This window comes from Mus musculus, chromosome 9 (assembly GCF_000001635.26).
Source record: "Mus musculus strain C57BL/6J chromosome 9, GRCm38.p6 C57BL/6J".
In the NCBI taxonomy this organism is placed as follows: Eukaryota; Metazoa; Chordata; class Mammalia; order Rodentia; family Muridae; genus Mus; species Mus musculus.
In genome coordinates this window covers 95,905,895-95,933,414 of record NC_000075.6, presented here as the reverse complement: position 1 = coordinate 95,933,414, position 27,520 = coordinate 95,905,895, and the positions used below count along the sequence as shown (strand labels likewise).

The 27,520-nt window shown below is 36.1% G+C and overlaps 1 protein-coding gene across 7 annotated transcripts in view; it reads right to left on the bottom strand.

Annotated features, from left to right (window-relative positions):
* The window catches only part of Atr (ataxia telangiectasia and Rad3 related), a 95,621-nt gene that overhangs the window by 19,803 nt on the left and 48,298 nt on the right, over positions 1-27,520 (bottom strand). For 3 of the 7 annotated variants that reach the window (XR_003947900.1, XM_006511184.4, XM_030244386.1), the window contains 11 exons: positions 25,982-26,119; positions 24,973-25,165; positions 22,758-22,936; positions 18,314-18,478; positions 16,894-16,985; positions 12,979-13,070; positions 12,571-12,748; positions 11,583-11,762; positions 10,508-10,667; positions 6,067-6,246; positions 943-1,085 (listed from right to left, as the gene is read on the bottom strand). Coding sequence is in view for 4 of the 7 variants with exons in the window: in XM_006511184.4 (XP_006511247.1) it covers positions 943-1,085; positions 6,067-6,246; positions 10,508-10,667; positions 11,583-11,762; positions 12,571-12,748; positions 12,979-13,070; positions 16,894-16,985; positions 18,314-18,478; positions 22,758-22,936; positions 24,973-25,165; positions 25,982-26,119 (1,700 nt within the window). In the remaining 3 variants the exon portion in view is untranslated. Of the gene's footprint in view, positions 1-942; positions 1,086-6,066; positions 6,247-10,507; positions 10,668-11,582; positions 11,763-12,570; positions 12,749-12,978; positions 13,071-16,893; positions 16,986-18,313; positions 18,479-22,757; positions 22,937-24,954; positions 25,166-25,981; positions 26,120-27,520 lie in introns of those variants that run through there. The other 4 variants (XR_001778905.2, XR_003947901.1, NM_019864.1 and 1 more) reach the window with 3 other exon arrangements.

Sequence of the window (27,520 nt, the reverse complement as noted above, 5' to 3'; positions counted from 1 at the left end):
CACTCCTCCATTGTTGGTGGGATTGCAAGCTTATACAACCTCTCTGGAAATCAGTCTGGAGGTTCCTCAGAAAACTGTACATAGTACTACCGGAAGATCTAGCAATATCTCTCCTGGACATATACACAGAAGATGTTCCAACTGGTAATAAGGACACATGTTCCACTATGTTCATAGCAGCCTTATTTACAAAAGGCATTTTTTAAGACTAAGGAAAAAATTATATGAAGAAAAATATTCTTGGATTGGAGATAGCTTAGTTCTGGCTGCTCTTATAGAGGACCTCAGCTTAGTTACTAACACCTACAAGGTAGTTCCTAACTCTAACCCAGTTCCAGGGAAATCTAATGCCCTCTTCTGGCTTCCAAGTGTACTACACATGCACATGGTATACACACATGCAGGCAAATAGTCAAAAACCAATACACATAAAGTAAATTAAACATTAGGAAAAAGAAAGAAAAATATTTTCTCTAATTACAACTATAGAATGAATCCAAGCATGGTGTTTTAGTTAGGGTTTTACTGCTGTGAACAGACACCATGACTAAGGCAAGTCTTAAAAAAAACAACATTTAATTGAGGCTGGCCTACAGGTTCAGAGGTTCAGTCTATTATCATCAAGGTGGGAGCATGGCAGTATCCAGGCAGGCATGGCACAAGCAGAGCTGAGAGTTCTACATCCTCATCCAAAGGCTGCTAGTGGAAGACTGACTTCCAGGCAACTAGGGTGAGGATCTTATGCCCACACCCACAGTGACACACCCATTCCAACCAGGTCACACCTATTCCAACAAGCCCACACCTCCAGATGGTGCCACTCCTTGGTCCAAGGATATACAAACCATCACACATGGTAAAACAGAAAACACCCTGAGTATGCCATGATGTGAGATAACATTCATCCATTTTTAATCTCAAACATGAAGTTCTCATACTTACCTTCCAAAATGTAAAACTATATATCGGATGAGATCACCTTGCTTTTCCATTTTGTTATCTGTTACCATCGGCATCAATTTGTCATAGTACTTGGCAAGGTAGAAATGTCCATCTTCCCACTCTGGCAGAAACAAGGTCACATCCTATAAAAAAGACATATGTCACATATATAAGCAAATCTTACCCTTGGCTGGGGCATAAAAAACTAATAGGTTATTAAAAATCAAGAGTTTGCATCACATAGCAAATTTAAGTTACTGTGTGTTACTTTGGTTTGATAGTATTCAGTCCGAAAAATAAGCTCGCTCAAATGTACGATGCTGATAATCATGCTTGCCAGGTGTGGCAGCAACACCTAGATTTCTAGCACCCAGGAAGCTGAGGAAGTAGGATTTCGGTAAGTTTGAGACAAATCTGGGATACATATGCAAAGTGAGTTCCAGGCTAATCTGGGATACACAGTAAAATCCTGTCAAAAAATAACACATGCAAATCCAACTCCCCCACCAAGAATCAGAAACCAAACCCCACCTCAAAAAAGAACATTCTTGTATATAGCCTATGCAGACATGATAGGTCAGATTATATTCATGACTATTAGCCTCTTATAAAATTACACTTTCTCCTACGCTTAGTGTTACTAGTTTGTTTATAGACATGTCTCACCATGTTACACTAAGGTTGCTGAGGTTTTCAAAAGTGTCATGAGTTTGAAACTAGTATGAGCTGACTAAGTAAGTACCGAGCCAGCCAGAAATACAAGGCAAGATTTGATTTCAACTGCCAACCCCACCCTAAAAAGGAAATTCCAACTTATACTAACAGTTGATTTGTTTATGATACAAAGGAATCACTAACCCCCTCTCCTGTAAGATGTTTAAATGACATAGCACCATGACTTGAAGATTATTTTTTCATATTTTATAATAATCTATAGCCTGTCTGGGCTTTGTTCTGTTCTTCTGGTTTATCTAACTGTATGCGAATATAGTATTTTAATTATAAAGCCTTTATAGGTCTTTATATGTTTGCTGGCTAGTCTCTGATTTTTTTCAACAGATATACTTTCTACTCTATAGCTTTTCTATCCCACTTAGGGATGCAATTCTGCTAATTTCAATTATTGAGCCCATTCACCCTCTAGCTTCTAATCAGGTCCGGGAAATTAGAGAATAGGAGTGAGGTCAAGGTTGTCATATTCTCTGGTCTTCTTACTGCTTCCATGTTTGAGTGTGGTCTATTACTCCTTCCTATAATAATAATCCTTTAGCCCAGTAAACGCTCTTGCATCTTGTTCCTTCAGATCTAGAAATGCTATTGAGTCGCCATCCTCTGTTAATTTTCTTTAACATAGTTATTTATTACACTGTTAATTATCTCTTAATTTGCTATCTGTTTTCTACCTACATTCACTTTATATAAAGGTATCTTGGACTAACTAGAATACGTTAATAATAATGATGATGATGGCTAATACTGTATAGGATCCTGAAATGCATTCTAGACCCAAAAGACATTAACAAAAGAGGTAAATTTTCTGAAAATAGAACTATGACTGTACAAATTAATAAAGTTGGAGAACCTAATGAAGGATACCGGAATTCACCATGCTACTTTTTTAAAAGTTTATGATTAATTAAAACTAAAATATAAAAATTTTAAGAAATCAGGGGCTGGTGAGATGGCTCAGTGGGTAAGAGCACCCGACTGCTCTTCCAAAGGTCCAAAGTTCAAATCCCAGCAACTACATGGTGGCTCACAACCATCCGCAATAAGATCTGACTCCCTCTTCTGGAGTGTCTGAAGACAGCTACAGTGTACTTACATATATTAATAAAAATAAATCTTTAAAAAAATTTTTTTAAGAAATCAGAGACACAAAATCTCTTGGTTATTACCATCCTTTGCATTTCCACATAGCTTTTAAATATTAGTATTTGATGAAGACTACATCAAACTTACTGGTCATTTTTTTGTGAAATAACATCTTTAGATTATCGAGTCTTCTCATTCAAAGCTGTGCTACATCCAATTGCATACAAGGGCTGGAGAGATGGCTCAGTGATTAAGAGCATTGGCTACTCTTCCAAAAAACTCAGGTTCAATTCCTAGTATCCATATGACAGTTCACAATTAACTGTAACTCCAGGTCAAGGGTGCTATCTGGCTGCTAGTGGCACCAGGTATATATATAGGGCACAGATATATATATGCAGGCAAAAGACCCAATCACATAAAAATAAATAAATAAAATAAAAACTGACCCAATAATATTTTAGAATTTCTTTTCTTTAAAGGCTTTTAAATTATTTTTAGATTATAATTACATCATTTCCCTTCCGAAACCCTCTCATATACTCCTTGGTCTCTTTAAAATTCACAGCCTTATTTTCATTAGCTGTTGTTGTATACATAGGTAGACACACACACACACAATTTCTAAGGGCATACATATAACCTGTTCAGATTGTATGTATGTATTCAGGGCTAACCACTTGATATTGAATAACCTGTATAGGTTTCACAGATTTTTGAGCAACTTAATCCTGGGTACTTTATACTTCTTTTGTTTTGTTTTGTTTGTTTTTCTTTCTGTTTTTTCAGAGCTGAGGACTGAACCCAGGGCCTTCTCATACTGAGCTTAACTGACAACCCCAGTACTTTATATTTTGATGCTCTCCTAAATGGTATTTCTTACTTTATGCTTTCTTTTTCCATTTCTCTTGTGTGTGTGGTGTATAAATGTATATGCATGAGAGTGCCCGTGTGTGGGTACAAGTGAAGGCCAGAACTTTATTTCTGGGACCATCCTCAATTGCTCATCACCTTATTAACTGAGGCAGAATCTCTCAGTCAAACCAAGAGTTTGCCAACATGGCTAGCACTGATAGGTAGCTTGCCCTCCCTGGGGTGGAATTACAGGCGAACTGCTCCCAGCATGCACACAAGTGTCTGGGAATCCCAACTCCAGGTTTCATACTAGAGCAGCAAGCACTTTAACTGCTGAGCCTTCTCCCAGCTCCCTAAGTAAGCTCTACTTTTTGAAAAATCACATCTCTTTTTCCAAGGTAAAATTTTCATATCAACTATGTACCTTAAGTATATAAAATTATGTATATAAATACATACCTAGAGGCAGAATGGCTAGTATTATACTATGTGTATGTTACATTTTAGACTGCTACCAACCATGAGAAGGGACCCAGTTGTCACAATAAGGGTTTGCTAGCCTTTTAGACTTTAGTCATTCTAGACTTTCAAGTGGTTACTTCACTGTGATTTTAATTTGTACCTTACTACTAATTAATGTCAGTAAACATGTTTTCATGGGCCTTTTATCCATTTGTATGTACTCGTTAAGAAGTGTCTATTCCAGGTTTTGAGTTATTTGTCCTGAGTTCTTTAGAATTTGCTGGTACAGACACCGTGTCTTTTCCCCAGTCAGCGCCATTCCTTTTACTTTGTTGACAGTGTTTTCTACAGTAGACTTTAACTTTCATGGATCTCCAACTTATAAGGCTTTCTTTTTGGTTAAAGCTTTTTTTTTTTTTTTTTTTTTTAATCTAAGAAACTTCTGCCTAAACTAAGGTAAAAAGATTTCCTTCTGTTTCTTTTATTTAAGTTTATAAGTTCTCAGTTCATGCATATTAAACCCACTTCGAAGTAAATTTAGCTAATTAGATTATCTTTTCCTCACACAGATTTCTAGTGGTCCAGGCATTAGTTACTTGTAGACTGGGTGCATGGTTTCTTTTTGTATTTTAAGAAAGTGTTTTAAAAGGGGGTGGGGGGGATGGCTCAAGGCTAAAAGCACTTGCTGCTCCTGTAGTGCATGGTCCCCAGCACCCAAGGGGGCTCACAACCACTTATAACCTCAGCTCAAGGGGATCTGACACTCCTCTGTTCTTAGACACCTCCACTCGCAGACTACATTACTTATTAGTAGAAAGCCCCCTCACACTATGACTTAGAATAAAAGCCAAGTCACTCCCCTATACAGGAATTTACAATGGTTTAGGAAGTAGATCTGTCTGGGTTTGAGGAGGAACTAGAGTATTGCATTATTCATGAGATGGTTAGCTAGAGCAGAACTCCCTAATTAGAACCATGACTTGGGTGTGAAAGCCTTTGCCCCGGGAGTGTAAAGACCTCACACCTGGCTTCTAAGACTACAGCTGACCTTAAATAGAGCTGACTTTGTCTCAGTTGTTTTATTGCCCAGTTCCTGCCAGTCTTTGTGTTTGCATTCTTCTGTTTTGTGTAAGAGTCATTAAGCATCTGGTGACCTCATTTTATCTTGCCGATGTGCCACCTAACTTACCTATTTTCTTCTGTATTAAAAGTTTGATGCTCAATTTGATACAGCACTCTGTGTTCGTATTTGTTTGTCATTTCTCGCCAACTCCTTGCCCGCCTGTAACCAGAACCCTGAGTTTCGCCCATGGATCGAGGACCCAAGTGAGGTCTATCTGCAGCAAATTTTTATAATAAAAGTCCTAGGTATTTTTGAATTTGCATTTCTGTTTTTTTTTTTTACACATTATTGGGGTGTTTGTCGTTTATAATTTTATCTTGTAAAATTTAATACCTGGTAGAGATGTTACATTATTTTTTATAAAGAAATTCCATGGGCTAGGGATGTTGCTCAGTTGGTAAAGTGTTTGTCTAACATGGACAAGATTCTGAGTTTAAGTCTCAGCTGTGGATTAAACAGGGCATGATGGTGCATGACTCTAATCCTAGCACTTATGTTAGGCAGGAGGATCAGAATTTCAAGGCCATCTTTGAGTATATAGCAAGTTTATTAAATGGCTCAGATGTGGTTACTTTGTATAGGAACATAAGATTGTTACTTCGGTGAAAGGTGGGTGCTATAGTGTACTGACTATACTATTTCAGGATTTGGTAGTTGGTCTCAGAAGTAGATTCACTGTGCAACAATTTCTAACCTGGGGTGGTGGTCTCATGCATATATTCATTTGTGATAATTCCATATACTTATAAACTTTATTTAAGAAAAAGTCAGTTGTCCTGAGTACTATTACACATATACACTTCAATATAGATTTAAAAATTCATTTAATCCATTAAAAGAAAAACCAATGGTTTACATTACACACATACCTTGTATTTCTTCATTACTGCGTTGCTTTCAAAGTTAGCCGTTTCTTCCATAAAGCGGCCAACTAGCAGTGTGGCCCGGCCATGGATTAGCATGTGCTTACTCTCAGATGGGGACTTATTTTCAGGAAAACATAATTCCACGCCCTTTTGAAGAACAATAAGCGCCTGGTGAACGTCACCCTGAAAAGGAAAAGTCAATTAATACATCTTTAATTTAAAAATAGATCCTTAGCCAGGCTGTGCAGGTATACACCTTTAATCCAAGCATTCTGGAGGCAGAGGCAGACAAATCTCTGAGTTTGAGGCTACCAGACCACACTGAGAAACCTTGTCTCAACAAATTCACTTGTAAATTCAAGTTTATCTACCACTCCATATTAAAGATAAGACAATGAATTCATGAAATTCTTAGACAAATGGATGGATCTGGAGGATATCATCGTAAGTGAGGTAACTCAATCTCAAAAGAACACACATGATATGCATTCACTGATAAGTGGATATTAGCCCAGAAGCTCAGAATACCTAAGATACAATTTGCAAAACACATGAAACTCAAGAAGAAGTAAGACCAAAGTGTGGATACTTCAATCCTTCTTAGAAGGGGGAACAAAATACCCATGGAAGTAGTTACAGAGACAAAGTTCGGAGCAGAGACTGAAAGTATGATCATCCAGAAACTGCCCCACTTGGGGATCCATCCCATAAACAACCACCAAACCCAGACAGATGTAGATGCCAATAAGAGATTTCTGACGGGAGATTGATATAGCTGTCTCCTGAGAGGCTCTGCCAGTGCCTGACTAATACAGAAGTGGATGCTCATAGTTATCTATTAAACGGAGGTACAAGGTCCCCAATGAAAGAGTTAGAGAAAGTACCCAAGGAGCTGAAGGGGTCTGCAGCCCCCTAGGAAGAACAACAATATGAACTAACCAGTAACTCCAGAGCTCCCTGGGACTAAACCACCAATCAAAGAAAACACATGGAGAAACTCATGGTTCTAGCTGCATATGTAGCTGAGTATGGCCTAGTTGGTCATCAATGGGAGGAGAGGCCCTTGGTCCTGTGAATGTTCTATGCCCCAGTATAGGGGAATGCCTGGGCCAGGAAGTGGGAGTGGGTGGGTTGGGGAGCAGGGGGAGGGGGAGAGGATAGGAGGTTTTTGGAGGGAAAACTAGGAAAGGGGATAACATTTGAAATGTAAATAAAGAAAATATCTAATTACAAACAAATAAATAAAAGATAAGGAAGCACTGATTCATTTCATGTAGAACTCTTTAATCATTCAATTGTTTACTCATTCATTTTAAAATTAAAGTACCGGGAACTGAAGATATATGTAGATGATCTGGAATAACAATGAATCTTAAATTAAATCTTTGGCTTAAAAAGTTCATAGTTAATTGGATGTGATGATGTATGCCTATAATATTTGTACTACTCAGAAGATGCAGGTAAGAGGATCACAAGTTCAAGGTCAGCCTTTGCTACAGTTAGATCTTGTCTCAACATAACAGAACCAAGCAACCAAACAAAGAGAATAAAATAAAACAAGTTCACAATCAACTGAGGAAACAAACTAGGTAAAACACCAACATGTTTGAGTGTTATAACATATAAACATAGGGATAAAGAAAGTCCCCCAAATCTATCTAAAGACACAGATAAATAAGAGAGCAGGAAACACTTGAGAAGCAGAGCCTGGTGGATCTCTATGAGTTCAAGACTAGTCTGGTCCATATAGGATACACAAAGAAACAGTATTGAAAATCTAAAAAGAAGGAGGGGGTAAGGAGGGGGTGTGAGTAAGCCATCAGTAGTCAAGAAAGGAAAAAAAAAATCTGATTTTGATCTTAAACAGAAAAAAACAAAATCTTAAATCTGGTCAATTTTTCTGGCATGCAATTTAGTAAATGGCATTTTAGTTTTATTCTATGTGTACAAATATTCAAGTGTGGGCCTCAGTGTGTTTGCCACATATGTATACATGTACTCAAAGGCCAGAAGAGGGCGTCAGATCCCCAGGTAGGTTTCGGCCACTTCATGTGGATGCTGGGACTAAAATATAATAATATATGCTATGACATATATATATAATTATTTTAATGTATGTAAGTACACTGTAGCTGTCTTCAGACACACCAAGAGAGGGCACTGGATCCTATTACACATGGTTGTGAGCCATGATGTGGTTGCTGGGAACTGCACTTAGGACCTCTAGAAGAGCAGTCAGTGTTTGTTACCGCTGAGCCACCTCTCCAGCCCCCAAAACAAATATTCTTAATGACCAGCCATTTCTCTAGCCTTAGAAGCAGCACATAATTTTGATGCTTGAGGGTTTGGAATGTGGTCACTATATGATCCCAGTTGGCATAACATTTCTTATCTAGATCAGACTGCCCTTGATTTTTCTTCTCTGAGGACTATAATCTCAGGCCTATACTATCACATCAAGCAGAAACAATACTTTAAATTACGATCTATGATCAAGCAGTTTCTGGTCAATGGTAGTGAGCCACAGATGCCAGTCTACATACTGATAAAAGTAAACAATTGATACTTATCAGTATGTAAATTTTCCTTATTTGCAAAAGGTATATTCTAAGACTACCAGTGGATGCCTCAAACTATGAATAGTAGAAATCCCACAGATACTAGGTTTTTTCCCTCAAATATATATATATATATATCCATGGTGTTGAATTTATGAATAAGGTACAATAAAAGATTAAAACACTGTAGTTGAGTTATTTAAATATTTTTAAAATTGATCACTACAGTGGTAAAGTTTATGGATCATTTCTGAGATTTCCATTTAATATTTTCAGCCATAGGTTGATCTCAGGTGATGGAAAGCCAAGCTGAAGAAGGGGACTAATTTAACACTGGGGCCAAGCTTCAGTGTTTGCTAGGTTTGGGATATAAATGTACTTCTGACTTTAACGTATTTTTCAATTTACAATGAGCTTACTGGGATATAATCCCAATATGTCTGAGTAGCAGCAGCAGTCTCATTTTAGGTGAAGCTTAAATAAAGCATCTGTGAAGATGGGGAAAAATGAAGCTGAAGGGATGGGTCAGCACTCAACCAGAAACGGACTTGTGTATTTCCAAGAGTTCACACTTAATCCAAAATGTCTGAAGACCATTTAGAAGAGTTTACTCTTTTAAGGAAGCAGTATGTTTCCAAGTGCATTTTGGAAAGGTCACAGACTACAGTAATGTAAACAGAGAAATTGTGAGATCCTTAGGAAGGCTGTGTATTGTTAGGTGCTGAAAATAATGGCATTAATTAAAATAGGAGGAAAAAGAGATATGATTCAAAAAACATTTCTAAAATTAAACAGCAAAGACTTAGCCTAAGACTGGATGTGGATGTACAGGTTCAGGAAGAGTTGAAGATAAAAGCCCAGATTTGTTCTAGATAAGGGGATGGAAATGTGGCTTGTTCAGAAAAAGAAGCAATGTGAAAAGAGAAATAGGTTTTATTAAGTAATGAACTGCCTTCTGAGCATATTGAGTTTAGCAATACAAACATTGGTATCATCTAACACAGGCTCGATTACTACTTTCCCAATCGCTCTAGAAAACACCTCCCATGTCCTCTAATAATCATCACTAAGTTTCTACAATCACATATGGCTTTACATAGAGCTACAAAATGGTAACTGCAAAACAGGCTGTGCCTACTATTAACTCTAAACTAGTAATTACCATTTAAATATGAGACATAAAATTAGTAAGTAGTTCATATATTTAAAAAGCTCCTATTTCTATTGCTGGAGTCTGGAGGCTTGGAGTGTGTCCTGAAGCTTAGTCTTCCCTGGCAGGTGATGACATGTCCACACACAAGTGTTTCTTCCCAAAGCCATTAAGTGAGAAGGTGCTATAATCATTTATGAGGTACATACTGAGGACCTACTACATATATCCTATATACCTCCAGAAAGTGAAATGTACTGAGAATCGGACATTTTCCTCAGAAATATGTAGGACAGATGAAAACTGAGAGAACATTACCATCAAACTTAAAATAGGTATTTTATTTGAGGACTACGGAATATAAGAAGCAGTCTTCAGGGCCGGAGAGATAGCTTAGCAGTTAAGAGCTCTGACTGCTCTTCCAGAGGTCCTGAGTTCAATTCCGAGAAACCACATGGTGGCTCACAACCATCTATCTATAAAGGGATCCGATGCCCTCTTCTGGTGTGTCTGAGGAGAGCAACAGTGTACTCATACATATAAAATGAATAAAAATAAATCTAAAAGAAGCAGCAACAGCAGCAGCAGCAGCCTTTCTACCTAGACTACAGTAGAGAATGAAGACAAGTGACAGAAAAAGAGTTCTGAATCTGGACTAAGGATTTCCCAGCTGCATTTTGGTAGACATGTACAATGCCAACAGAACATTTTCTAATGAGGTTCCCTTGGCCAATACCTTGGACCACAGCCACTTTGCCCTCTCCACATACAGTTCAGCAAGTCGTGACTCTCCAGCATTAAGGAGAGCATTGTAGGCTGTCTGATGGTGGCCAGCCTTTCTAGCTACCCTGGCACTCTGTAGCCAGCATTCTCCAACCATTTCATTGTAATCCGGCCTAAAAAAAAATGTAGCAAAACATAGAAAAGTAATGTTTGTAAGTATATTCAATAACTTACACAGCTCTTCCCAACATAGAACGTTGTCAGTGTGCTATTTCAATTCTTACTTTGTAAAGCAACAACAAACAAACTGTTCCATCTGTGTCTTAAAGTCTATCTGGGCTTTATTCTTTTTTGTTGTTGCCTTTTTTTTTTTTTTTGATATCAAGAATCAAACCCAAAGTCTACTTGATAGGCAGGTACTGCACCTAAACTTATCCTTGCATAAGACATTATTCTTGACTTGTGTTGGTATTCACCTCCCAAGATATGTTTATTGGTTACATTTAAAAAATTTTGAAGATAAAATACACACACATATTTTTTTACACAGGTCTTCTATGAAGGCTCAATGGACATCTAAGAAGTGTCTCCTCTGTCAGCTGCTTGAATACTGAGATTATAGGCATGAAATATCATGTTTGGCTATAAAACAGATTCTTTAGATTTTTTAAAAACATTTTAAAATTTCAGTTTATCTTAAAATGTTTTACTTATTTACTTTTATGCATATAAGCATTTTGTCTGTTTATATATATGTGCACTATATGTGTGCCTGGTACCTATGGGGGCCAGAAGAGGGTATCCGATCCCTTGGAATTGGAGTTACAGATGGTTGTAAACCACCATGTGGGTGCTTGGAACCTAACCCTGGTCTTCTGAAAGAGCAGCAAGTGTTGTTACCACGGACTGAGCAATCTCTCCAGTCCTTAGTAAAAATGATTATTATGGTCTAGGTATGTTTCAACTATGTGATGAATTCCCAGAACTAAAAACAGAAAATGTAGATGTAGAACAAAAAACACTTTCCAAGAAAGTATGAACATATATTAAATTTAAGACAATTGACTTTTTAAAGAAGTATGAACAACCTTTTGTTGAGACTTAATAAAGCCCTCCGGAGGGCCAGGATAGGCTCCTTGGCTCTATAGGAATTCTGGGTCATTTCAAGTCGAGCTCCCCAGTTCAGAGAGTCTTCATTACAACTGTCACCTGGAGACTTGCGAAAAAGCGGTTTGAGGCTGTGCTCCAACTCACACAACATGTGTAATCTGAAGACAGACAGAACATGTTAAAATATTACAATGTTCAGTCTTATTAACCTCAGATATTAAGTATGCACTTTAGATCAGCTATGAAAAAGTAACCTTTTAACACTCTTTTGGTATATAAACGGCAACTTTTATATGATTAAACTTAAGTGTAAACAACAATGTATTTACACTAAATCATTCAGTACCTTGATGTCATCCCTGATTTCTTGTTAAACTGAAGGATATATAAAAACTAAATTCAAATGTATGAGAATTAAACTTTACTGCCAACATGAAAGTAAAATATTTATTCACTATAAATGAATATGAAATATTTATATAACACTGGTAGTAATGTAAGAGGGCCTGATATAGTAAATACAGTAAAAAACAAACCTGTAAAGTGATAGCTAATTTTATCTAGGTGATAGAAGCCATGATAGTCATACTATCTGTCTATGACTCAGTGTTGAAGGCACAAAAACATAGCTGAGTAGCTAAAGAATGAAATTTAATTCAGTGATCCAATATCTGGTTTCACTAAGGTAATATTGAAGATCATACAAAATATAATAAATTCTAACAAAGAACTGTATTTCGCTTTTAAACTTATAGTACTTCAATTATAGCATTTATTTTTACCATTTTTCCTCAAGTGAATAGATAGACTTAAAGGAGACTATGTTAGGATATTTAAAAAAGAATGAAAGAGCCAATTTGTATTGTTAAGCAATATACCAAAAACATTATGAGATTATTTACATGTAAAAATTGTCCTAGGTGACATATATAAAGGAGAAACATAAAAGTGGTATCCCAAAAATACCTGACAATAAACTCATAGCCTCGTTGGTAGGAGCCTCTTTCAAAGCTGGCAGCTGAGAGAGGTACGATTTGTTCTGCTCTCACTAGCTTCAGTGTGTCATAAAAAGTTGTGGTGTCTCTCTTTTTAGCTGATAACAGTAGCTGTCCTAGTCTGACACTCCATGTTGTGGATTTCCCGTCTGAAAAACAAGTCAAGACATGCTGTGATGAGAGGGTCCAGGAGCAGCTGGCTTTGCTGCACTTAATAAGAGAATCAGAAGAAATACTCAACAGACGGTTCTGTTCTACTTCAAACAACTAAACAGAGACAATCATAAAATGAGCCAAAATAATTGAGAATTTGCTAAATATCTAAATTGGAATATTTATAGCAATGAAAAGCTGCTAACACTTTAAGAAGTAACTTTACCTGCTGCTAAATAGTTTTCCACCAAATCCCACTGTGACAGTTTCCAAGCTGCTTCAACTCTGTATGTGTTTAATTCATCTGTCCATTCAGACCTATTAAAAGAAGCATATCAACCACATTCTAATCTATTTACATTTAAAGCAGCATTTATATTTTTATAGGTTTAGATATTTTACTTATTTACTGCTGTGACATTTATAGTGTATGTCATAGTATGACACAAAGTAATTACCCAAAACAACCAAAAAGATTTTAGTCTTTTGTTGCTGAAGAACATTTTCCACTAATATTTTAAAAGTTAAGCCAGGCACGACAGCATAACCCTTAATCCCAGCACTCAGAGAGGAAGGGGCAGGTGTATTTTTATGAGTTTGAGGCCATCAGGGATACATAGCAAGACTCTGTCACAAAAATACCAACCAAGCAACCAACTGAACAAAAACTACCTAAAGAAACTTATATATTTATTCATTCATCCATTTATTCATTTATTTAGTGTGCTGATGAATATATATCACAGGACACACATGAAGGTAAAAAATCAAATTACTGGATGTGGATTCATTTCTTCTACCATGTGGGTTATTGAGACTGAGCCCAGCTCAGTAAGATTTGGCATCAGATGTCTTTACCCAATGAGCATTTTGCTAGCCCTCCACTAATTATTTCTGATAGATATTTTTAAAAATTATTTTTTTGTGATAAAATGAATTTTGGCATATATTAGAAAAGGGTTAATTGCCCAATAATAACCAGTTCTCTATAAAATTATCTGTATGTTTAACTTAAAACAAGATCAAACAAAAGAGAACTAATTTAAGGCAAAGTAAAGCACTTCCAAAAAAAAACCCTGAGATTTTTGGTATGAGACATGGACAGTTGGAGCCTGCATAGGCTATCCAATAGAAAGATTTAAGAAAGTTACTTACAACATTAAAACAAAACAAAACAAAAACAGTCTATACCATATATATGTTTTCTTAGCCTATTTTCAGTTATTCAGGAATTTTTGATTTGCAAAATCAGTAATAATTCTTTCTTTTCTCTCCTTCTCCCTTTCTTTCCTCCTCCTTCCTGTCTATTTCTTAAAAGGTGGCCTTGCTATGTTAGCAAAGCTGGCCCCAAAGTCCTAGGCTTATTATGTCATCTTTTTGTCTCAACCTCCCAAGGAACTAATACAGGTAGTGCCACTGTCCTGGTTCCTTTAGTTATCAATTTGACACACCTGAGGACAGGGAACCTCAAGTGAGAAACTGTCTCACACTGGCTTGTGGCTATGTATATGGACATTTTTTTTTTTTGATTGCTAATTGCTGTAGGAGTGCCCACTGCACTAAGGGTGGTATTATCCTTGGGGAGGTGGGTCTGTCCAGCATAAGAAAGTTAGGTAAATATGAGACTGGTAGTTAACTAGGGGCAATGTTCTTCCATGTTCTTTTCTTTTATTCCTTCTTGAATTCCTTCCTTGAGTTCCTGCCTTGGCTTCCTTTGATGATGAATGGTAACTTGTAAGCCAAAATAAAAACCTTCTCTCCAAGTTGGTTTCAGTCAATGTTTTATCACAGCAATAGAAAAAGAAATAGTCACCCATCCCCAATTAATTGGCGATTTTCCTCTAAGGACTCTACTTAGGATGACACGAGATTAACAGTGATATTTTGGATTCTGAGTGCACAGAAGCAGCTAGCCTTCAGTTTTTTTAAGTATATAATTCTGGATAAGAAATCTGGCTTATACCCAATATTCAAATTATATATATATAAAATGATGATTCCTTATCTAATAACATCACATAAAGGTAGTTGTATACCCATATTATTAAAACACAAACAACACTGAAAAAAAACGAACAAAGTAGCAAGGCTAGATTAGGACCAATATCCTTAAGTGTCCTCCTCGTCTTTTTATAGCAAAAATCACAAAATATGACAAATAACTTAATAACATTTAGTTTTAAAGATCTACAAATGGGGCTGGGATTAAGCCCAATTGGTAGAGTATTTGTGTAGCATGCACAAGACCCTAGGTTCATATAGACCCATTGTGGTGCTGCATAGCTGTAATCTCAGAACTTGGGAGGTGAAGGCAGGAGGACCACAAGTTCAGGTCATCCCTGGCTACACAGTGAACTTGAGACCAGCTGGGGCTACATGAGACCTGTTGAAAAACATTCTTTCCCCAAAGTCTAAAAACAGCAGTATACTGAACATACTTCAATTTCTAAATATTCATATTACTGAAGCCAATGTAGAGCAAGGCTAATGCGAAGTAATGAACATTTATAATTCCAAAGTCTAACTGAAAATAATTTTAAAAGCTTAGCATCAAATGCCAAAGTATCAAAATTTCAGGATTAAGAATATAATTATTATTGGAGTATCAGAGATGTGTCATCCCAAGCTTTATATCAAAAGAACCAAATGATGATTAAGGATTAATGAGGATTAAGATGGGAATATTAAAATAAATTAATTAAATGGAATTATGTGTAGATTAAGCACAGAAAAAGAACTGTTTAAATGCAAATAGAGATCCTCCCCGAGAATAATCTGAGCCCCTGTTGATCATTTTTCGTTACTGTGATGCAATACCCTTTCACTGACATGACCAGAGCCTTTCCACAACCCACAGACTGACATGTATTAGGTCCTAGACAGAAAACAAGAGGGATTAATTTTACAGTGTATATTTTAAAGAACTTGACACACCAATCTGTGCTACCACAAAGTCCCCTATCAAACTCCTGTTGCCCCTTATTGATGGTGTTTTTCAATGTGCAGAAACACACCTACAGCATGTAGCAATCTCCCTTCATCTGCATAACTTCAATTGCTTCATAAGCTCCATTATCACACTAAAGTGAGTGTTTCTGTCTCAATGTAGAATGGAGGTCCTTATTAATCACACATTTTAACTTACAGAAATTAGATAGGCTGCTTTAAAGTATGTAACTACAAACATAATCTGATTCTCTAATTAGCTTGTGGATCAAATCTGCTTGCCTAGAATAGCTGGGGTGTGGGATATATAACAAAACAGGGAGTTTAGCTCTCCGGGAAAAATATTTCCAAGAGCAGAGATAATTTCCTCATTAATCTTTCAATTGAAATAAATGTTCAATCTTCATCTTTGCTATTAGCAAACTTTTTTTTTTTTTTTGGTTAGAGGAATGGTACAATTTACTACAATAAATCTACTTTCTTTAGTAAAAGAAGACTGTTTTCACAATTATGGATCTTTTAGACAAAATAAATTTTATAGTAGTATTTCAAAAAACTTCCAGCATAAACAACTGGTTTTAATACTATAGTCAGAACTCTGATGAGTTTTGAAGCTAGGTAACTATTCATATCAATGACAGGTGAACTCTGAATAGTTCTTGCCTTAAAGAACAATTTAATTTAGCTGGGCATTTTGGCACACAGCTTTGATGCTAGAACTCAGGAGGCATAGGCAAGTGGATCTCTGAGTTTGAGGCCAGCTTGGTCTACAGAATGAATTTCAGGATGGCTAGGGCTACAGAGAGAAACTATATCTTGAAAAATGAAACATAACAAAAGAACAATCTATTCAAGAATGGTTCTAGACTCTATGAATAAAAGCTAAGCTATTAACAGGGAGATGAAAGATTAAAAAGTAGGAAAAGGGCAGCATGAATGCTTAGTAGAGAGAGGTTATTTGCTACGTAAGCCTCACACCTGAGAAGTAACTTAAGGGTCCCAAAAGTCCTCTGGCCTCCACACATGCATGCCTCTCCCACAAAATCCTGCCCTACAATAATTTTGGTGCTATCTCCAACATCATAAAAACATATAAAATGTTTCATTACTTTAGTGAATATAAAACCATGCAATTCACAAATCAAAACGTTCCTATTCAGAATAAAAAGAAAACAATTCTGTAATAAAACATTACCTATTAGCATGTACTCCATTGACCTGGGTGATAACAGTAGACAGCTGACCAAGACCTAACATGGACTTCACAACACCATGATAATGAATGATCTAGAAATTTAAAAAAAACATTTAAGATAATAATTTAATTTCAAATATAGCTGAGGAAATAAGAACATCTTAATTTCCTATATTCCCACTTATATGTACCTTTCCTGGTTTAGCAACTACCTGGCTTGGCTATGTAGTGGCACTCACTACCAATGTTGTAACATATTGAAAGTAACAGGAAAAAATAATTTTAGTTGAATTTATTTTATTTTTCCATGTTTGTTCCAATTTTTGGTTCAGATCAAATAGAGAACATAAGGTATCAATATTTTTAGCATCTTGTTTAAGATTATGCATCATAAGTCAATAGATACAACATTATTAATATAGATTTGGAGCTTTAATATCATGGCTAATGTTAATTACCAACTTGATGGGATCTAGAACACACACAGGAGACAATCCTTCTAAAGCACTTGCTCAGCTCATTTTCTTCACCTCATATAGTTCAAGAACCCCTCAGAGAATAGTCCTACCCATAGTCAAGATAGGTCTACCCATTAACAGGAGCAAGCAAGATAGTACCCTACAGACATGCCTATAGGCTCATATCCAAAAAGATTCTCCATTCTGTCAAGATGATAATGTAAACATCATGTGTTTAATTAAATCAAACATCATGAGAGGACAGTTTGTTTGAGGCAAGACTGAGCTGCATGATACCGTGCCTCCCCCTTGTTCTAAATAAATAAATAAATAATAAAAGAAAAATATAAAATAAAGAAATACATTATAGAATTACTAAATGTACTTATCAGTATAAATATACTCTAGCTAATTTGGGAGAGTTCTTTTGTCTGTCTGTATATATGTTTGTATTAGTGGTGTGTACGCTGGTTGTGCATACAGACCAGAGGTTAATCTTGGGTATTGTTTCTCAAGAGCTGCATTATCCACCCCAACGCCCCCGACCCCCGTTTAAGATCAGTTCCTCATGTCCTGCAGCTCTCCAAGTCTGCTAGGCTGGCTAGCTAGGGAGGCCCAAAAATCAGCCTGTCTCAGTGCCCCCAGTACTGATGTTACAAGTGCATGACACCACACCTGATATTTTTATGGGGGTTCTGGGAACTGAACTCAGGTCTTCATACATGGCAATCACTTTATTGACAGAGCTATAGCCCTAATTTAAGGGATTTTTTTAAAGTCATAGAAGTTTAGCATTAGAAAGAATTTCTAAAACCATAAAGGACAAGTCTCTAAGTTTTAATGGTCTGGGAATTAAAGGTTAGTTTTAAACATTTTCCAGATACATATGACACTGAGCAATATGGTTTTGAAACCAAGACCACAACCATTCTTACTTAGCAGCTTTTAAATGGTCATCTTACCTGGTCTGGTTCTAGCTGAATAGCCCTGTCATAACAGGCAGTGGCATCCCTCAGCAAGCCAATACTTTCATGTTCAAGAATCTGTTCCTTCAGGGATGGCTCGGCTTTCCGAATTGCACTTACTCCAGCCACTCCATCTGGCTCATGCATAGCAGCATACAATTTCTTTGTTCATCCATTAAAACAAACAAACAAACAAACAAACAAACAAACAAAACCCCAATCAAGTAAGAGGGAGAAGCACAATAAAAAATAAAGCCAAAAGCATACGGAAACAGCATTCGAAAACATTTTACTGAAAATAAGACTGAAATAATTGTTTTGAGGCAGAATCACAGTAATTTTTCAGGCATCCTGTTACCTTGACACTTTTAGTCCACTTAAATACAAATTGACATTAGTAACTATTAATGATCCTGAACACTGCAGAGAACCTCATATCCTGAAATTTTCTTTGAGTACAAATGAAAATAGTTTAAAATTCAAGTAACTTATAATTTGTGAATGGGGTATGGAGTACACACCTTAACTCCAGTATTTGTAAGGTAGAAGCAAGAGTGTTAAGGAATAATAGGCTACATACTGAGTTCAAGACCAGCCTGGACCATATACGACCCTGTCAAAAGCAAGCAAGCAAACAAACAAAACCTGTATATTTAACAAACAACTGAAAAAAAAAATCACAAATGACCACCAAAACCAAAATGCTACCCTGACTTAAAGGAGATATTTAGGCTTAAAGATAGAAATCTGGAAAGCAGCTAGCTTTATTAAAGACATTCTTTAGAGACAGAAAAAACACTAGAAATAAACAGAATAAATGGAAGCTAATGACAGATGCTGGGGTTTTGACCTGTGCACATACTGAGCAGCACTGGTGCTGCTGAGCATCACGCTCATAAGAAGCTCATGCAGGGCATCACCTTGGAGGCAAAGAAGTGCAGAGTCAAAAGACAATGAGCCCACCACAGCTGTTTCTAGCCCTCTGTCCTGGTGGATGTGAAGTTGTAGCTCACTGTGATTATCATGCACACTTCCAACATGGCAGACGCTGAACTTTTGGGTGTTCATCTCAATAAAGATTGTTATCTACTCATGGTTTGAGCAGAAAAATTGAATAGCTTACAATAGCAAGAGAACTTGCTTATTATATTGAGAATGGCTGTTAAGAGGTATGGAACCAGGCAGAAGTGGTAGGCTATGTGGACAAATTTGATAGAGAACTAAGAAAAAGTAGTCAAGAATAAACCCACATCTACACCTGGAGCATGCGGAAAGATGTGTGACCTTCATGTCCACACTGTCTGCAATCAACTGTGAATGAGCAAATGATGCCAGAATGGACAGCTCAGCACTGGGATTCGGATAACTGAGCAAGCGTGAGTACTGGGAATTGCTAGAGATCTTGCTGCTCTGATCTTGAAGTTCATTTATTTGTATCTGGAGTGTACGAAAGGTTGATAAATACCACTTATTACTTTTAAGATATTTGACCTGTGTTTAAGGATTTTTATGTGGGAAAGAAAAAACTAGGAATAAAACAGACCTAATACATAAACGCCAGAAACTTTGAAATACAACAAGAAGCAAAAAACAAACTGAAGGAGTGAATGTGGGATGATGGTAGAGGGATATGTGACAAGCAGATACTAAAAAGTGTTAATGGTGGAGTTTGGATAGAAAGGAAATATCACTTAAGTCCTCTGTTCTGTTGCTTCAAGAATTGTAGGGCAAATAAGACAGACATGTTAGAGGGATATACATGATCATTGATTTAGGGTCTTTATAAATAAAGTAGGAAGAAGAAATGGTGCTTGTCAGGGCCTGGGGAGTTATTTACACATACACAATTCTTTACACATTCACTATAAAACATGAGTAAGCCATACTGACTGACGTTAGTGCATATTATTGAATGGTTAGAGTTTAATAAATGCTCTCATATTAAATTCTTTTAACACATACACAATCAATCAATAAAGAGTATGGGAGACATTTTTAGAAGTAATGATGCTCCTAGTATTGACTATGATTTTGATTGTATTATCTACAAACATGTTGCACATATACAACTTTTTGTGCACAAGCTATGACTCAATAAAGTAATTTCTGAGGAGTAGGGAGCATGCACTGGTAAGAGAAACCAGAGAGAACAGAATTCTAGGTAAGAAAATATTCCTGGGGGCTGGAGAGATGGCTCAGCGGTTAAGAGCACTGTCTGCTCTTCCAGAGGTCCTGAGTTCAAATCCCAGCAACCACATGGTGGCTCACAACCATCGGTAATGAGATCTGACGCCCTCTTCTGGTGTGTCTGAAGACAGCTACAGTGTACTTACATAAATAAATAAATCTTTAAAAAAAAAAAAAAAGAAAGAAAGAAAATATTCCTGAAGCCATGGAAGAAAAGCAAATGTCTCCTAGATTAAAAGACAGAACAACAAAGCCCTTCTGTGAGTGTTTTGAGAAAGGGTTGCATAGAGCCCAAGTTAGCCCTGAAGACCTTGAACTTATGTTGGGTTCACAACTATACATACACCACCAAATCTGGCTGAAATCAAAAGTCTTGATGAGAATAGAAAGGTTTGTCAAGTGATATTGCAAGTTTAAGAAAATATGGGCAGAGTTTGATAACATGGAAACCAGTTCTTTTTAGCAAGAATAGTGTAGAGACGAATGGGTACAGTGTCATACTGCTATAACCTCTGACTTTGGGGGGGTTGAGGCAAGAGGATCAGGAACTCAAGGTCATTCCTGGCCAGTTTATGAGTTAAGAGGCAAGCTTGGGCAGGGATTTTTGCATGAAATCCTGTCTTAAAAACCCAAACAAGATAACAACAACAAAAGCTAAAAGTAAAGAGAGAAAGAGAAGTCTTGGTGTTTTTGTTTGGCTGATTTGGTTTGGTTTTTAGAGACAGGATTTTTCTGTGTACCAGAACTGTGGTTGTCCTGAAAGTCTATTTGCAGACCTGACTGGCCTTGAATTTACAGAGATCCATCTACCTCTGCCTCCCAACTGTTGGGATTAAAAGGTGTGTACACCATGCTGGGTGAGAAGTCTTGTTAGAATAGGCAGAGTGAATAGGAGTCAAAGATGATAATACAGGGATAGAAAGAAAGTTCTTTTTAAAGCTGGCTACTAGAAACAAGAAAGGAGACATGTTAGAGAATCTAAGATCAAAGGAGTTATTGTAGAATCAAGATTTAATTCAAAATTATTTAAAATTAAGTAGAACATATCTATATACTCTATATAATCTGGGTCAGTAAGAGAAATTAATGATAGTAGGGAAGAAAGGACATTTTGAAGGAGTAAAACTAAATACCAAGAACATAGTGCAAAGATAGATTCTGACAAGGAGTCTTCCCCAGGAATAAGAGATTTACAGAGAATTTGCTGCAGATTTGGCTTCTACTTTCATAATGAAGGATGAAGCAAGACCATTAGTTAAGTTTGAGGTAAGAATGATAAATTGAAGAGAAGGTTCAAGTGGTTTTATTAGAGAAATAGAGAAGAACTGAAGATATTGTTAAAGAGCTGTATAATGTTATAGATATTTAAGATCATGAACGTAAACTGAAACCAGCTATTAAAATTCTGCAAATTCTTTTTTTGCTTCAGCCTCCTGAATACTGAGATTACAGGTGTGAACCATCATGCTATGCCATACCTGGTGTATTTGCGTTCTGTGTGGATTTGTGGTGCTGGAATCAACCACATGTAAGACCTTGCATATGGCAGTCAAGTGTTTATCCCTGAGCAGCACACTCAGCCTGCTTCCCAGTTCTTCTGCTACACTTTACTTTCAGTGTGGCAAAGTCTGCTAATTTGAATCATATTGCTTCCTCTGTCTTAGCCTTATATACTTCTTCTTTTGTTTCTCACATAGTATCATATTATTTTATAAACCTTTGTTTCATCAGCATTCTTGCATCTCCCTATTCAGTCACCCCAAGCTGAGGCTAATGCCTCTTGCAGGGACAACAGTAATGGCTGGAATCATAGCCCTTTATACCCTTCCTCCACAACTGCTACAGACATTTAGCAAAATATGACCACACTGGTCTAGTATACATCTTCTAATGTTCTGTATGACATAGTGTTCCTTTATCATCTCTAAATGTCATTCTAAAACTGTCATTTTACTCTTTGTATACACAATGCTCCTTCCCAACTCCATGGAGATGCCTCTAAATAACTATCATTACTTCAGAAGTTACTCATTTCCCTACTCTCATTTTAAGGACAAGTGCCTGTTACTCAGGACAAATGCATCAACACACTTAGGTATCTTACTAAAATAATTTCAGTCTCTTCTTACTATCAGTAAGCATCTAAAGTATTACAAATATTTAGTACCTAAGAGTGTCTGGAATAGTCAATAAAAAGAACATGTCACCACAAATGTTACTCTTTTTTATTAAGTTAACTATATTAATTTCAAACCTGTAGAAATCCAAGATGCTTTTGAATATTTTGCTTCTTTTCTGTAATAAATGACTCAAAGTGCATTACGGCTCGTGTGTATGCTTTGGAACGAAAGGACGCTACAGCCAGAGTATCCTGAGGTATGAGGTCTAGAAAACGAGTTACACTCTGATAGTCTTCAAAATTCACATTTGATACTGGATTAAAAAAAATAAAAAAAAGTAGTTAAAGACTGATAAGATAAACATTTAAATGATGACATATCTAACTTTAATTTTTTAAATTAAGTAATACAAATGTATTGGTGGCTAGTATTTTGGTCTTAATGAAGTACAAGATGTCTGCTCAGAGGATCTTGCTCCATTTCTCCCATTTTTATTAACTGTGAACACTATTCAACTCATTGAATCTGATTCTCATCTGTTAAGCAGAAATTGTGATATTTGTTTTGCCTTCCTTACAAATTATTGCAAGGAATAAATGCAAAACTATAATTGGTAAAAAAGATATGAAGATAATAGAAATATATTTTGTTTTTACCGACGACTACAAAATATTGATAAGATGCAATTATTTAGTAAGGAACGTGCAGAGTTATGGGGTAGGATTTTTTAATAGTTTAAAGTTCAGCTTTTTGTTTTGCATCCCCCAGTGGAGAAGACTGAGTCCTGGCCTTTCTTCATGCTAGGCAAAGATCTATGAGCTATTTTTACTCCTTGCCTCCAAGTGTTAGTCTTAAAAGAAAGAATTTTAATTGCAGTGTTAATGAAAGTAATAGCCAAGTTAGTAAGCTTGCTTTTAAGATTTTTTACAAACAGAACTAGGCTATTACAAACAAATGGATAATTGCTACTTAATCATACTCTATAGAAAACATTCCTGCAAACAGGTAATTATTTGCAAATACAGAAAACTTGTAAAATAATAACCTATTGTGTTTATTAGGCATAAAAGGAGGGAGTGGCTCATAAACTGACAATTTTGTCTCTTTAGGAATATCAGATTGTCAATTTTTAAAATTAGTCCCAAAACCTAGAAAGAAAAACATGATAACCATGAGAATGGCTGAGGGAGAAACAGCAGCAATAGGGTTGTAACCTTTTGTGTACTGCAAGAACAATAAAAAAGTGGTTCAAAAGCAAGAAGAGTATTCATTACTGTGTGATCAGTATAAGTCTTTTTTTTTCTTTTTTGGTTTTTCGATACAGGGTTTCTCTGTGTAGCCCTGGCTGTCCTGAAACTCACTTTGTAGACCAGGCTGGTCTTGAACTCAGAAATCCGCCTGCCTCTGCCTCCTGAGTGCTGGGATTAAAGGCGTGCGCCACCACACCCGGCGATCAATATAAGTCTTGTCAACAAATAACTATGTGCAGGGGCTGATGGTAGGGTAGCTCTAATGAGATTCATAACTCTAAAAGATTCTTTGATCTTACTAAAAGATTCTTTGAAACTGTAATACCACAAAAACAAAATTATAGAACAGTAGCTCTAATGCTGTTGTTGTACAATCATGTGCTCAGTGGCCAGCAGATTCTGCTCACACACAAACACCGAGGCACACGGAGCAAATGATTTAACAGTGAGGAGTGGCGCAGCTTTAGTATCACTCCATCACCTACTCATAGCTCACACTGACACTTGTATATATCATCTCATTAAACACAAAAATTGGACAGAGAGACCCTAGCTTATATAAAGAAAAATTAGGTATGCATTTTGTCCATGGATATAATAAAACTGCAGTTTCTTGGATTTTTGTTTTGATTTTTACATTACTGAGGTAAAAACTCTGGTATTTAGGTCTTCAACATCCTAGATAAGCATTCTACCTCAGAGCTCCACTCTAACCCTAGAGTGAGGTCATATATTAACTGTCTTTTCTCAGTGAGAAGTGTGAATTATTACCAATTTAAAAATGCACACGGCTGGAGGTGTTGCTCAGCAGTAGAATGCTTGTGTACCATATATAAGGCCTCATGTTTCATTCCCAGTAGTGCAAAGACAAACAAATGATACAGCACACCCTTAATCTTAAGCACTTTGGAAGCAGACAAACAGATTTCTGAGTTTGAGACCAGGCTGGTCTACATATGGAAAGCTAGGCCAGCTGTGGCTCCATGTTGAGACAGTGTCTTAAAAAGAAAATAACTAATGCTTAAATTTAGAATTAACTCAAGGACAAGTTGACTGGTAGATAGTACAAGGAAATATTCACATATTTTGTTGACCTTACCTCCTTTTGGTTTGTTTTGTGCAAGTTTCTCAGCATTCAATGCCTGAAATTTGTGCCTTGCCCATTGGGTGAGATGGTCAAGCACAGAGAACACAGTCTGTGTACTCAGCTGGCACAGATCAGATGCACTGTCTTGGGTACTGATGGCATGCTGCTCATCATGCTTAAGTACTGCCATAATTTCTGCATAAACCTAAATAATTCAGTTAAAGTTAGTAATGTATCTCTATCGGATCACTTAATATCAAAGACTAAACATTTTAGCAATAATTAAGAGAAATAGCAGATTAACAATAACTTTTCTTATCTATACCTAAATCAGTGAGTTAGAAGAGTTGATGAGAATAACAAAAAAGGTCTAGACAGATAATGGTTCAGCGGTTAAAAGTGCTTGCTGGTCATTCAGAGGATGGAGTTCAGGAGAAATACATGAGACAGAACTGCCTATACCTCCAGCTCCAGGGACTCTGAAACACTTTTCTGGTCTCCCTGGGCAATTGCAAATATATGTGACACCTACCTACACATAAATAAAAAGTTTTAAGAAGAGTAATTGTAATTAATTTCAGAGTAAATAAATAATTGAACTGATAATGACATTATAGTTTTTTGTATTAAACATTTTTAAAGCTAGGAGACAGCTCATGTACACAGGTTGGACTTAAATGGGCTGTGTGGCTGAAGGTGACTTCTAGCTCCTGATGCTCCTGCCACTCTGCCTCTCAAGTGCTAGCATTTATTATTTGTGTATGCGTGAGAAAGCAAGTGTGGGTGTTCCATGGTGTACATGTGATGGTCAGGGGACAACTTTCAGAGCTTGGTTCTCTCTTTCTAATGTGGAATCAGGATACTGAACTCAGGTCATCAGTCTTGTGTGGCAAGCATTGTGTCCACTGAGCCATCTTGTTAGCCCCTACTCTGTAGCTTCTAATACTAAGTTAGAGAAATTAAGTTTCACATGTTCAGAACTCAAGTCACATGTCTGGAAACCAAATAAGTTAACTCTCACCTCTTGCTGATCTTCTTGATTACAACCCAACAAGACATATACTAGGATATGTGGAAGAAGATAGATGGTGACTTTAAAATCATGCTTCATCATTATGCTACAGCATGTGAAGATCTTACTGGCAAGATTATCCCGAACCTATAAACTCAAATGGTTTAAGAAAGATTAGTAGTTTTCCATTTTATTCTATTGACTGAATGTTCAAGTGTACCACGTGAGATAATTCATGACTGAGTAGGTATTCTCCATGAAGAGAAAGATGGACAATCACCAAGGGGAACTTCAGATTATCCCTCTGACTGATCTCAAATGCCAAAAGTACTGAGATCCTAGTGGGAATGTAGCTGCTAGCTACATTAACATACATGGCCTCTCCTCTTTTACAGCTCTTTTTCAATGTCTCATGTTTTGTTATAGATTAACTTCCCTGAGTATATCTTATTTAGCTATTATTAAGTATATTAATTCCTTAAGTGCTAATTAATTAATAATTAATTGTGCTAATTCCTTAAACCAAGTAACAAAAATGTATGCTGAGTTAGCACATTAAGTATGTAGCTGGTACTTTTAAGTAGTATGCAATGACAAACTGTAGGATAAAGATAAAAGAAATAGAAACTAAGTTGGGCATTAAAAAGTTCAAAACATGAACACTGTAAGTCTATTCAAGGTTCAGCTTTCAATTTAAAATCAAATGTCAACAATATGATCTAATCTTCAACTTATTATGATTATTGAACTGTTAGAAAATGTTTTAAAGGATTTTTTTGAACTGGAAAATTAAATTTTCACTTAAAATGAAAAAGATTGTTTACTTGAAACAATTTCAAATAAAATTAGAAAATATTAAATTTTGACAAAAATAAAATATTTGGAACTAGAAATAGTTAAATTAATAATATTCACTATTTCACACCTATTTTTGTGTGTTTATAAAAAAGTGAAAATGCTTTAAATTTGCCATTTAATACTTGTTATTTTGAAATACTAAGAAACATGTAAATTTAAAGCAAAAGTTGTAAATTTTAATTATCCCTTAAGCATTTTCTTAGAATGCACAGCATTTTTTTTTTTTTTTTTTAGTTAGGCCCACAGAAATTTTCTATTAGGGAAACTTTACAGATATACCTTATGAAATTTCATTTAAAAATATCTTTATTTTAGATACAAGTATAGATGATATATCTTCTTCCAAAAGTATCAGTAAATGGTAAGATATCTTGTTTACATTAAAATATGTAAGCATAAAAATAAAAAATACTACCTTTTAATTCTTTCAGCCTGTAAATTCTCTTGAGTGGTATTATTTTGCAGTGTAAAATGTAGATATGATGGATACTTTGTAGTAAATTAATTCTAGAATTTATTTTGATAAAAGAATAGCCTTTTACCTAGGAACTATAATTACTAAAATTTTTAATTAAAATTAAACAGTTAAATATTGTTATTATTGATAAACATTTTCAATCATATCAATATATTCTTTTTGTAACATGTGCTTTGCATTCAGGTATATGTTCCAGATTCTTCCAGAATTTC